General features: G+C 33.1%; 2 protein-coding genes across 2 annotated transcripts; both read right to left on the reverse strand.

Annotated features, from left to right (window-relative positions):
- Positions 1-1,204: 1,204 nt before the first annotated feature.
- Positions 1,205-2,161, reverse strand: LOC137402715 (membrane progestin receptor delta-like). Its single transcript, XM_068089221.1, has one exon. The coding sequence runs from the start codon at positions 2,159-2,161 to the stop codon at positions 1,205-1,207; it is 957 nt and encodes a 318-aa protein (XP_067945322.1).
- A 3,197-nt stretch (positions 2,162-5,358) lies between these two features.
- Positions 5,359-6,530, reverse strand: LOC137401511 (membrane progestin receptor gamma-A-like). The gene has a single exon (XM_068087899.1). It carries the CDS (start codon positions 6,469-6,471, stop codon positions 5,476-5,478), a length of 996 nt encoding a protein of 331 aa, XP_067944000.1. The 5' UTR covers positions 6,472-6,530; the 3' UTR covers positions 5,359-5,475.
- Positions 6,531-14,185: the final 7,655 nt, after the last annotated feature.

Genomic DNA, 14,185 nt, shown 5'->3' on the forward strand with positions numbered 1-14,185 from the left:
ATATATACAATATATATGTATATATTGTATATATACTTAAATATATACAATATATATGTATATATTGTATATATACATAAATATATACAATATATATGTATATATTGTATATATACTTAAATATATACAATATATATGTATATATTGTATATATACATATATATATACATAATGTATACAATATATATGTATATATACATAAATATATACATAAAAATGTTATATTTATGATTAAATGTATACATATGTATACACGCACATGTGAATGCACATGTACATATATACATGTATATACATGTACATGTATATCATCTGTCGAAAATCGACAGTGACTTGCATAATAGCGATGCATGCTGGGCTCAAGCAGTATGGTAGAGAAGCCGTGATCAACCTTTTAGAATTTACTACTACTGGAACTGTCAGATTAACCTGAAAGGATGCCTTTGCAACACGTTCAGTCTGACAGATCCAGGTAGCCATTTTGCCAGGTAGCCTCTTGCCACCCTGACATCTATGACTACATGTATATATACGTATACATGAGCAAATACATGTATATGTACACATACACTTACATATATGTCTACATGTATATGTATATATACATAAACCTGTACACATATACACGTATATAGATAAATGTACACATACATGTATATGTATATATGTATACATTTGTGCAGATTTATGTATGTGTACATGTATACATTAAAGACAGATAAACACTCAACTTACGTGTAAATACATTCTTTATCTGTGATTCAAAATCTGTTTGCTTCAAAAATTGTTCATTTTTAAAATTGTTATTGGTTATTTTCAAAGTCTATCTTGATCTATCCAGAAAGAAAATTTGCAAGAATCTGCAATGACTGATAGAGAAGGGCAGATATTGAAAACTCAATGTGAATCTTAGTAGTTTTAAACATATAAATTTGATGACAGGTTATAAATAAATTTTTATAGCTGACAAATTATATGCTGAGTGTTTAAAACCACATAAGTATTTGTCAGAAAAGCCTTTCAAAGATAGAATTTCAAAAGATAGGATGGCATAGTACGAGTTATAATAATATTTATTACTCAAGAGCCACCTAGAGATCACAAACAAATTATTTAAAGCATTAAATAACTTTATTGTAAGATTATATATTTAATTATAAAATTTTACAATAAAAATGCAAATAATAGACTCACTAATAAAATATCAATGAAGTTTTTTAGAGTTCTGATTGGAATCATGGTTACAGTGTAAGAGATACATTTTGTAAATATAGTAACTAAGGAGTGTACCATTCATCAGGGTTATGATTAGCAACGCATATAAGCTCTTAGTCACAACGTTATCAGGAGTTATCTGCTCCATGTCTTTAAGCATTCCTTGAATATGACAATAGGTGGTTGCGACAACTCCTAAGTGAAAGAGCTGATGACTATGAAAATAGTAGTCAAAGGATCCTGGGTACAAACATTCTGGGAAATGAGTAGAGTATAAAGTTACAGTAAGCAAACTGGTGATCAGTTTCAGTGAAAAGTAGAAAGTGGCGTCATCTCTGCTAAAATGTAAAAATGTACGATATGTGGTTGGCGCCATTCCGACTAAGTATGGCAAAAGGAAAGCTACCACTCTCATAACTTTGCTAAAACTATCAAACTTTCTGAAACGTGACTGACATGAGAGAAATACCGAAAATATACAACATAAACCAGTAGCGTATAAAAAACAGGATTCCCACCAGCTCTCTTGCCAAGATTTTGGAAATGAGTATGACACATTCGTCAATGAAATTGAGAATGCATATAAACTTATGCAATAGTAGTCAATCATAAAAGAAACATGCTGAGAAAATTCGGAGATAGAACAAAACGTATGAGCCACAGAGCTGCCAAAGGTATAGGCACAAACAGAAACAAGTAAACACACATATGGCTGCTGAAGAAGATCATCATGAAAGCAGGAGGGCTGTTTCCAAAGATGCCACACGGTGTAAAGACATGGAAGGAAATGTGTCCATATGTTTAATGTTTCATTGTGAATCTTAAATATGCTACGTGCAGAATCCTTGACGGAGATACCAGGCTTTCTGTATCCGCTAATGATGAATGGTTCCCAGAAATGACTTGCAATCTCGGTCATGCAATAAAGGTCACCTGAGGACTCCATCGTAATTCTTAAACAAATTGTTATACCGAGCTATTTGAGATCGTCAAAAACTAAGTAGAACCAAAATTTGACTTATAACTTTACAGTAATATCATCATAACTCAATATCTATATCTCAATAGCTAATACAAATAGATGAGCAAGCACATTTATTAGAATAAGTGTGTTTTTTTCAAGTTATTGCTCAATTCAATCAATCTGGTGTGAAAGACTAAACAAAAGTTAATAAGCCTGCAATAATCAATACTTTTAAAAGGTTATACAAATTTTTATAAGCATTTCATACTGTGGTACATTTAAAACTTAGTTGAAAGATAAATATTAGCAATCAAAATACCATAGACATCAAAATACCATAGATATCAAAATACCATAGACATCAAAATACCATAGACATCAAAATACCATAGACATCAAAATACCATAGACAAGTTACCTATTGTATGTCATCAGCGTAGAATTCCTTGCCAACTTGGCTAAGGAAAATTGATAGTCATGATGGTTTTAGGGCTGCTTAGAAGCAGCACTTGCTGGACTCTCTGGAATATATTTGATCTGATTTCTTTTGCTTAGACTATCCATATTGTCTTCATTAACAATTTCATCTGTTAACTTGGGCTCCATGCCTTGAATAGCTATGCTACTAGGCATATGAGCCCTCATTGCACCTTACATTTTCTATTTTCTATTATCTTGTTAAGTTATGAGTTAATGTAAAATAAAACAAACAAGCCAACAAAACATATATTAAATATCAAAATATATTCTACGCAGTAACTAGTTTTTAAAAGTTGCACTTACCTTTTTAACTTGCAATGCCTTACTTCGTGTTTTTAATCGCTGCAAATAACTCTGTCATTTGTAAGTTTGTGATACCATTTGGCTAACTAATCGTACAGCGAGTTGTGGCAGCATTTCAATCAGAGGTGCTTTTTAAGTGACTTTTCAAAGAGCTGTGAGGTAACAATAGCTCTGCTTATTCTCTTTTCTGTTTATCCACTTCACCGTGTATTGACATAACTTTACAAACAATAACCCTTTTAAAGCTCGAAACCTCTACAGCTATTGCACTGGCTCAAGGAAAATGTTTGCAGGTTTGAATTGCTAAATAACTTGATAAAGCAAAGATCTGAATTAATCAAATGCCAGAATAAAAAATGGAGGATGTAAAAGGTTCTGTGCAAAAATAAAAATGCAAATAGGTTTTCGGCAATTAAAAGTACATCATTGTCGCTTTCTTTGGATGCTCAAAAATATCAAAAAATGAATGCCGAGAAAAGTCTAGATATTTTAGCTGGGTGGAAAGTTATTGCGACATGTACATGATGTAGGGTTAAAACTCTTCCCTGGAGTCACATTGGAACAACTAATGTTGTTGATGATCAGTTTGTGGTTTTCATGAGACTTCTAAGATTTTGTACTTATTGCAATGGAATTCTCAAATATTGGAAATCGATTGGCTAAAGTTCAAAAATAAAAGATTTGGCCGCATGTTTGCTAATATCTTCAATTGGTATATTAAAAATCTGATCCATTTTTGCAGGAGTTTATATTAAAATACTACTTTCTTATAAGTAGATAGCACTAAAGTAATAACAAAGTTTTGGCATATATCTTACACAAAAATGACGAAACTTATTTTATAGTGACCTCAACCCACCTTTACAATTTTAGCATGAGAGTTGAATAACACAAAAAGTGTGCAATAGTGTGTCACACTTGAAAAAAGGATTTTTAAAAATGTGTGCACGCTTGAACTCTGTAATGACAAAAGATGCATTTCAGCAACTCTCACTAAGTAAGATCCCACTAAAAGCAAGCTCAAAGGAAGTGAGATATACTCAAATGCAATAGCACCTTAAATAATATGTAAGTTTAAAAGAAGGATTACAGCAAACACAATATGACGTATATCATAAACGTCCATTTGAAGTAAACAACATAATATTTTACCCAGTGATATTTTAACTTATAGATTAGATGCTAAAGAGAAACTTTCCATCAGAACTAATTGTGTTTACTTTTTCGCAATCTTCAAACAAAAATAGAAAGGTTGGAGCACACTTTCTAAAATTCTAAAATTATGAAATATAGTTCCTTACAACAATAAAATTGTCTCATTCAGTTCTTTCAGCTACAGTAAGAGTAGAGTATTTAGAGTATGGAGTATTTAAGGAAGTTTGGAGTATTTTTAAGGAAGCAGACTGGTAACTGCTAAAGTTGAAAGGCTGTTGTCAGAGCCCGGGGGGACGGAGCAGCAGTGGACTAGTGGTCTAAAGGGCCTGACCTGCAGACAACAGGTTGGAGGTTCAATTCTCCAAAATGGCCACTGATTTAAGTAAATATGATATCCAAACTGACATTGCTCTCTGCAACTAGCTGTCTGTCTCCAGACGCCGAGGCGGCCTTGATGGTTGCGTTGAGGTTGCCGTCGAGGAACCATTGTTTGTACAACAGTGATCTTTAAAAAATGCACAGCCTCTCTTTGTAGTAAGCTCAGCAGGCATTCTACTCGAGGAGATATTTCTCCCATAGTGCAATCTATATATATGTATCTATACGTATAGATACTTGTTATTGTATAAATGTAAGGGTAGGTAATATTACCTGCTGTTATATCTAAACAATAAAGGGTAGATAACACTACCTTATCACTACTTACTGTTATAAAACTTATACGATAGGGTAGATTTCATAACTGTTTATGCTTATTATGAACTAGTAATGCCACCGTAGTTACTGCAACAAGGCCTACAGAAGCGTGCTTGCGAGACACACTAATCATATTTTGCTAGACTGAATGGAGAAATATATATGCAGTAACATGAGCAAACATCGGACTTGAAATATTTGAATTCTGATCAGATTAAAAAAATAAATGCTAAAATCAATTGCAATTATTTTTAAAACTGTTGGTCGTATTTTAGAGTTGGCTTTGAATATCCCTTGTATAAAAATTTTTTTGCAAAGCTAAATGCATTTCGCAAGAAGATTTCATGTTATGTGTTTGTTGTTTGACCTGCTATAGTTAAACTTTATACCACTATCATGAATACTTATCATGAATATACTTATACGTGAATATCATGCACTGTCTCCTTTTTTTAACATTTCTCTAATTATTTATCAAGTATATTCTTACTGCTACAAACTACATAGGCACCAAATGGAGAAAGAAGATTGAATAACAGTAGTGGTCAATAAATTATTGTATATATTTATTCACATCTAGCATGAGGCAAAAAGGTTGTACAAAAGTTAAAACTAAATAAATTTTTCAAAAAATTTATAATAATTTTTGATAAATTCATCAATCAGTCATATTTTTCATGCGAGTTGTTGTTATTAATCAGCTCATCTTGATTTCTGCATGAATGAAAAGCTGAGCACCTGTCTCTATGGAATAGGTATTTCTGGTATATGTTATATAGAGCTACTAGACCGTTGATCAATGTCACCACTGTCATTATAGCAATGCTATGCTGAACGGTAATAATTGGATAACCACTCCTTATGTCAGCAAGAAGGCCAGTAATTTTAAAGTAAGTTCCAGAAGAAACGGCAACATGAAATATCTGATGACTGTGAAAAAATATGTCAAACTTTCCTGGGAAGACGGATTCAGGAAAATGAGAAGCAAAGAATGTAGCAGTAAAAAAGCCCGCAATAAAATGTCTCCAATAATGCAGAGTAGCATCATAGATACTGTAGGTCATGATCACTCGATAAAACAGCGGTGCCATGCTCGTTATATACGCCAAGACAAAACCAGAGAGTCTCATTATCTTTCGTTTAACTAAGTGATTTACAAACTTGGATCTACAAGCCAAAAGCACTGCCAAAGTACTAGTTAAGGCATTTAAAAAAAGAAAAGTGTTACAAAATATGGTGCCACGCCATTCTTTAGGGAATGCATACGTAAAATTACTGAGCGCAGTGGCAAATGCATACAAACTTATTCCAAAATAGTCCACCATAAAACCGATATCATGAGAACACTCTGACATAGAGTTGAAGGTGTGTGCAAGTGAGCTCCCTGAGGTAAAGATAATCGTTGTTACAAATATACACAGCATTGGATTGTATTTCTCTTCCTGATAGAGTTCGAGTGAGAGGGACACGATGTAAAAGTAGATTAAAAAGAAGATCATAGAACAAAAGTGTGTCCAGATATTCAGAGATTCGTTGTGAAGGTGAAGGAGACTATGAAGACTTTCTTTTATGGTCAGACCTGGTCTACGGTATCCGGAAACAATTCCTGGCTCCCAGAAGTGTTCGGGAATGTTTGATTTTAAAAATAGTTCTGCCATTGCTTGTTTTTTGGACACCTTTGTCTTTTATGCAATTGCGACTTCTCCTATCATAGCCACTCGCTGAAAAATATCAAACAAATAGTTGTACCATCTAAAAAAAATATATATAAATTAATTTACTAGATATTTTCACCTAGTTAAGTTAAAACTTGAATAAAATTAACTCTATTACCGGTACTTTGCTTTACATTATTACAATGAGCAAGTGCACAAAAAATAATTGTTAAGATAACTGTTTGCCACAGTTCATTTAAATGCAAGTTGAAAAAAGGTCTCATTCAACACCTGAAATTTTCAGAACCCAAATAAAATTTTAATTCTAAGAAAGTTTGAATATTAATTTGGGTAAACTGTTCATCTCTTAGGTGAGTATTAAGTGCACATACTGTAGGTTTAGTACAACTAAATTAAACTTTTTTTTATTTTTTTATTTGTTAGTTATAAATGATAGTTATGAATTTTATACTTTATGCAAGCAATTTTTTTTTGTAACACTTTCTTTTATTACGGCAATTTAAATTTAGCTATTCGACAGGAAAAAAACATTCCAACAAAATAGCGGTAGGTAAGGAAATGTTTCAGTTTGCTGTTTCAGCTAGGAAAAAACTTTCATTCCCTTCATGATCTGCTGTATCATGTATTTTTTAAAATGAAAATGCGCTTTTTATCTTAATAAAAGAGGATGAGGTTGACCCTTAACTAGACTCAACATTCATCATAACAAATATTAACTACATTCAGAAGATACATAAACACCAAAAAATACCTCAATTTCATAACGCATGATCTCGGTCATTTACGATTTTGGTCGTTTCAGCTTATTTACCTGCATGATATCCATAGCAATCAGTCACAGATAATAAATAATACAAAAAACTGCAATAAATTTATCTTTGAAAATGAATCAATCACAATACTTTAGCTTTCAATAAACCCCTATTTGGATGTCAATATATGTGACTTCGGTGAAACCAGGCTTTGAGTTAAAAAATTGTTTGCTAATGGTTTAAACATGATAAGACTTCCATCATGCTTGTGAGCGTGTATTGAAAACTTGACCTCTAAATTTCTAGATTAGGATTCATTGTCCTTGTATTTCACAAAACTATGCACTTCAATTACACTTCTAGAGTAGCATAACGTAAAACATTGAATTTGTTGTCCTAGATAACATGTTTTATGTTTATGTCAACCACATTCATATTAATATATTTTTAATCTAACTCATTACACTTCCTTTTGTATTAATTTTGTACTAAGCTGTCTAAGCTCACTGGGAAATCATTTAAACATAAATAAGGCTGTTTGCTTTTTGTTGTGTTAGACGCATATGTGGCTAGCAACTTACACTAGAAAAATAATGACAGAGAGTTTTTAACATTATATGCAGTCTAGAGCCATTCATAATGTTGTGTGATGTGCAACTGTATGTATATCAATGAATTTTCCAAGTTTGTCGTTAATTATGGTTTGACATAATTATATTTAAAAATCTTTTCATTAGTTTTTAATAAAGTTTTGTAGTTAATTCTGGCACTAACTACATGAAAATCAGAGTTAAACTAAATATGACCAGTGCGAACAATAGTAAGTCGATAACCCCATTCATTTTGGTAATGTCAGCTTTCTTTGTAATTAGGTCAATGTTCATTCTAGTAATTTCAACCACCCCAATCCAAATAATTCCAACCTTAGCTTACATTTGTTTTAGCCTCTTCAGCTTAACTTTACACAAATCATTTTACAAAGAACAATAATCTTGAAACTGGTAGCAAGGTCAGCAGCCTTCTCCTTATAGCTAATTAATATGTGAATGATTTAAAATTATTCTAACGCTGTTACATGTAGATTTATGTCAGCTACATCTATAGGCGTTTTATTTTTAGCTCGTTATTAGGGATGTCTTAAAGTTTGAGTACACTAGTCAATGTTCAGCAGATTTGACTAAGAAATTTATCACCAAATAAATTTCAATCAACTTCTAATCAACTTTTAATCAATTTCAGCCTTAGTGTACTAACAAGGCTTTGAAAAATCAACAGAACTGTAGTTTGAGCAATTTCAAGTTGCGAATAACTATTCAAATAAACCAGACAGTCAGAGCAGGTTAAGTGCAGTTTCTTTTTATCACACAGAACAAACATAGAATTGTTAAAAACCAAGCAGAATGGCAAACATATTTTTAACTGTACTAACAGTCAACTTTGCAGATCGGTCAATATACTCATTTGTCAGAAAAATTGGCCAAAATCTAATAGCAAATTATTGGCACACGTTTAAAAGTTGCCATGCAGCAGAAAACTTTAACTTGTAGCATTTAAAGTTTTGAGTAAAAAGTGCTAACTTTTCATGCATGTGAATCTAGCCATTTAACCGCTTTGGTCATGGAAGTTTGGTTTAGGCAGATGTAGTTTTGCTATTAATGAAAGGTCTTACTGCTGAGTATTCAGTAATATTTATTACAAACAGTCAGGTTTGTTAGTGACTTGCAACACAACTAACAAAATCTTGCAATAATAAGACAAAAAACTACCTCTATGCGATCTTCGGTTGCTTCAATTGAGAGATATGGACTTGCAATTGATGATGTTACAGCAGGCTTTTCTATACTTACTTTAGTCCAGCTCACCCCAAGTTAGTCTTGGAGCAATAAAAATATCATCTAAATTTTACAGTGAGCCTCGACCATGAAAAGATTATCTCAAATCTCAAGTGAATGACATCACAGGTTGGTAAGCTTAGTTTGCTTTCAGTTAGAAGTAGTACATGTATATTTTGCTAGTTTTTCTTACATTTAATTCACAAACCCTGCATCCTGTCAGGATTGTGAATTAAATCAAGCAAAGACACAGATCAAAACTTTCTTCTGGTTTTATTTACATTGAATTCATAGCTTAGCTCACTCACTCCAGATACAGCTAGGTGACCTACTATGCAGTCATCGGTACCAATAGGGTTCTTTTTGATGCATGTTTTTCATAAAAGTGGTGTGATAGCCAGAATTTGGTATTATTCAAACTACTTTTCAGTAATTGTTTAAAAGATCAGTGTAGCTTTTAAATTTTGGAGCGCTTAGCTAAAAAGAAAAGACTGTCATTGCTATAGGTTTATTTATGACAATAAGAAGGATTTGTTTACTATAGCTTTTACCCAGCTACTTCATTGGCTAGTATTTGAGTATTGGCTAGTATTATTGGCTAGCTCATTTAAGTATTGTTGATTATTGGAATTTTTTAAATATGTGATTGTAAAAAAGTAGGTTAGATTGGCAATTTAATTAGCCCGGTAAATGCTAGCATTGACCATTGTCACAACAATGCATTGTCTTGCCTAGCTTCACCTGAAGCAGACCTTACAATGTATCAGCCTTAAAGATGGAACCACACAAACTTTTCATAGATTTCATCAGAAATTATCGGAATTGTTTATCGTTTGCAGTTATCTACAATTGTTTTTGATGCTTAATGTGATGTGATTGCCAAGACGATCCAATATTAAAATCGATAAAACTTGATTGCGATTAAAAGGCTCACATCAATCGAATGTGCGATTTTGACGTTTATGATTGCGAAGTGACTAACAGGATAAAGACAGGTTGCGCTTCCACTTATCTACTTCAACTTCTTAACGCTGCAACTTAAATGACAACGTCTTAACAATGACAATTCGTGACGTCATTCCGCACATATTTGTCTTTTGGGTGTTTTAATTGCGATCAAGCTTTATCTATTTTAATTTAGAAACATATTGGCAATCTTATCACCTCACACAACAAAAATCAGTTGCAAATGATAAAAATTATCTCTAGTTTCTGATAAAACCTTCATAAAATGTTTGTCAAAATTCACCCACAACAGTGCTTACTATGCAAGTGTTTCTTTTATCAGCTAAACTGAAAAAGGCTATAAAATTATTACGATTAGCAACACTGTACAGTATGCTTTTGTTTCTTGCGGTTTTTTTGCTGGAGCTTTCATAAAAGCAGACCATTATTTCTGTTATACAGTATATACAGAGATACACTGTAGTTTAGGGACAAGAGATATTGGCACCAGCAGCTTATGAAACTTGTCTAGAATGCTGCTGCTAACACAAACTATCTGGCATGCATCCAAACAGGCATAGCACTAATGAGCATTTTCATGTAAAAAATCATGGTAAGTCCTACTTCTTGTTTATGAAGCAGCACTGAAAGAACTGGTGAATTTAATTGTATTACTACATTAAAAAAATGTCTAGTTATTCACTCAGTTTGTTTAAAATATTAATAGTGACTGGTGCTTGATAGTAGACCACTAAGTACTTCTTGTAACAAAAGCATGTAAGAGTGCCATGCCAACAGAAACTAATACCGACTGTCTCTCAATATACTCAGCAGACGTATAACTTTCAGCCGGATATGTGAACCATAATCGGCATGCACCATCCAAAGAAGAGCACTCCTGATTAAAAATTACTTAGAGAGGATGAGGGGCTTAGGGGAGCAGGACAAAATATATTAATTGGTTACTGTACAAGAGTGTAATTGCTTTAATTGGCAGTCCGAAAAAAAGTTTATTAAGACTGCAAGAATGTGTTTGCTTCCTTTGTAATAAACTTAATTTTTATTGCCTATCATCACTCATTATCTCTGATCATAAATACATTTATTATCCTTTGCACTTACTCGGAGTGATTATAAGGTTGGGTTCACGATGCTCTCTTTCTTATGGCTAGAATGGTTTTAATGATAGTCCATTTACCACTTTTGCAGTTTTGTTGGAGCTTATATTTACAAAGCCTCATTACAAAAGTGTTTGCGTTAGGCATATTTAAATAATTAGATGAAATAACATTACGCTTACATGTGTAACTATGTTTGTGGTAAGACTCATTTTAGTTAAAAGTATTAGGCTATCTCAAGCAAAGTTTCTCAAAAACCTTGATTAAAGGGAATGGTTTTTGAGAACTTTAAAACCGCTTGGTATTAATTTAGTACCGCTTGTGGTGTGATATTAGCTAACACTAACTTTTTAAAAAATGTTTTAAGCAATGCTATAATCATGTTGTTGCATTCTAGATATTTTATAATAAATCATCAAGATAAATATATTTGTATGAGTGATACTAATAAAACCACATCATGAGTGGTACTAGTTATACCTGCTAATAAGTGATATTAGTGGTGCCATCTAAACCACTCATTTAGTGATACTAAGATGCAGGATACACTGTAAATAATCTGCTACATCTTTACTACGTGTGTAATAAGAGTGAGTCTGTTTGTCTGTTTGTCTGTTTGTCTATTTTATCCAAATCCATAGTTGGATGTTGGTAAAACTGATTAAATTGGTAAAACTGGTAAAACTTCAACATTCAGTTTGGTGAACTCTCACTACAATAACTGTACCAATCAATAAATGCCTTCTTAACTTTTGGAATGATTGTGCACATAGTTATTTCACCTGAAAATTTCTCATAGCACACTGAACTGACAAGGTACTGGTATTTACTATAATATGAGCTTTGGAGAAAAACTGTATGGTACAAGATTCAAACCAGCAACAATGAGCATCATTACCTAACACAGTAGCAGATGCATCAATCAGTTGTTTAGCGCTAGTAACCACACTAACAAAAGGCCATGTTTGTCATTGACTCGCATAACTAATCATGTGACAGCATGCTGAATGATTTTGTTACTTCATGAAAAAATTCTTGAATGGCATAATATAGCCTGCCCAGCAACCACTTTTGTAAACTCTACTGGTGTCACACGGTCAGTGTCTATTAAATTTATACTGGCGATTTCTAAGGTTTCTAGGTATTATGTTTATGGTTAATAATATTTAGTTTGGTCACAAAGATCACTGAAGCAAGCACTTTTATGATTGGACAAGGTCAAGTGAGTGTTTAAGATAGTGCTTAGCAACTCAAATATCATCTTTCTTTCATCTTTCTGATCAGGGCGTTACCGGAGTCGTAATTGACTCGATAACCAAGGCGGTCCTCAAAACTAACATGTTATAGGTATGCACAAAAAAAAACATAAAAAAAATTAACCAAATCTCATAATATTTTAACAATAAACGACAAGCAAGTGATCCAATGCCTTGTTCTCGTTTCGCGCATGTCTCAGGGTTTAGCTTGTGAGAAGGGAAATGCTCAGACTTCTTTGATTGTTAGCCACCTTGCTGGCAACAGAAAATATAGCCATGAGCCGTCCTGTTAAGGTGATGAAAAAGGGGTGCACCCCATTAGCATTTTGGTTGTAAAACGGTTTCCTCAATACTCGTATGCCTTTTTTCAGTCAAGTCAAAAATGGCTGGTGATTGGACTACTAGTGAAAAAACAACTGATATATTTTACTGTTATAAAAAAGGCACCTTAGAGTATGTGCTGAAAGCATACATATGTCTTGGGTCATGTTACCTTGCCTAAATAGACGGATTGGCTAACTAGATAAAGTCTGGTCATTCTGGTGAAATCACTGGATGTGAAGGTGAAATCATACTTGACAAATAACAAAGCATACTGAAAGTGAAATACTCAAACCAAAATATGCTGTGTTAGACAAATTATGTATATATCAGTTACTAAGGCCTACTATGTTTGTCTCTGCGTACAAAGTTGCTTAATAAAACCTTTTTAAGATGACTTTTATGAAGGACTTAATAGCTTTAGCGCAGGTTGGTTCTTTTTAATGAATGCATGTTTGCAGGTTTTTAGCTCAGCAATGACAATAAAGCAGCAGATGTACATGTAAATACCAATCATGGCGAGAATACACACCAGCATTGATTTTCCACAGATTCACCAGCAGTATTTTTCTAATGTTGTTCAAGTCTTATTCAGTATTAAACATTTATTGGATGCCTTCTTTCATGTTATCTACTAAAGTTCTATTGTGCCTGTGTTCTCTTACTAATTTTAAAAAACTAAACCAAGACTATATCTTCTATTAATACCTTACCTTAGGAAAGCTAGTCCCTCATCTAGTGGAGAGTCGAGCACCAATTGGTCATGCTCTGTTTGCTTCTAGCAATGGTCGCTATGACTAATAAAGCTAGCGCTGTTGCGTGCGCTCTTGCGTGCACTCTTGCGTGCGTAAACGACCTACAAAACTTGTCAATCACTCGCTGTCTTAATCACCTACGCTCTGATTTTGAAGCACTGAAATGTTGTCCAGTTAATATTGATGTGCGCAAACACAAATAGTTTCAAACACGCCTTTTGTTATGCCTTTATTTCACATCCCGGTGTTATTAGACACCCCTTTATTGTAAGGGTTAAATTGGAAGTGAGCCAGATTTCCTAGCATACAAAGGGATCAAAATACAAAAAATGGATAACTATCGTGTGAATATAAAGCTTGACATTTCGTCTATCTAGCAACAACGGCCTAGATGTCTGATCAAACGTAACTATGGAATAATAAATTATAGTTTTGCAGATTTTACATTTAAAAATGCTTCGTGGTTAGTTGCTAATATTTTTTAAAAAAATTGGTCACACCTAGTTGTAGTGCCCATTATTCTTTTTTAAAGTTACTAAGTTTTAGTAGTACTTTTTTGGCTGTAATTTTATCTCAAGCAAGAATTTTGGTTGAAGATTTTGGGTGTATCTAACAAAAAACTAGACTAGTCTTAACTTTAAATATATGTATTTGAAAACAATGGTTCTGAATGACTGCCCTTTTTCACAAAAGGATAGCAGGCTATATTAGTTCACC

The sequence above is a fragment of the Watersipora subatra genome, chromosome 8 (assembly GCF_963576615.1).
Source record: "Watersipora subatra chromosome 8, tzWatSuba1.1, whole genome shotgun sequence".
In the NCBI taxonomy this organism is placed as follows: domain Eukaryota; kingdom Metazoa; phylum Bryozoa; class Gymnolaemata; order Cheilostomatida; family Watersiporidae; genus Watersipora; species Watersipora subatra.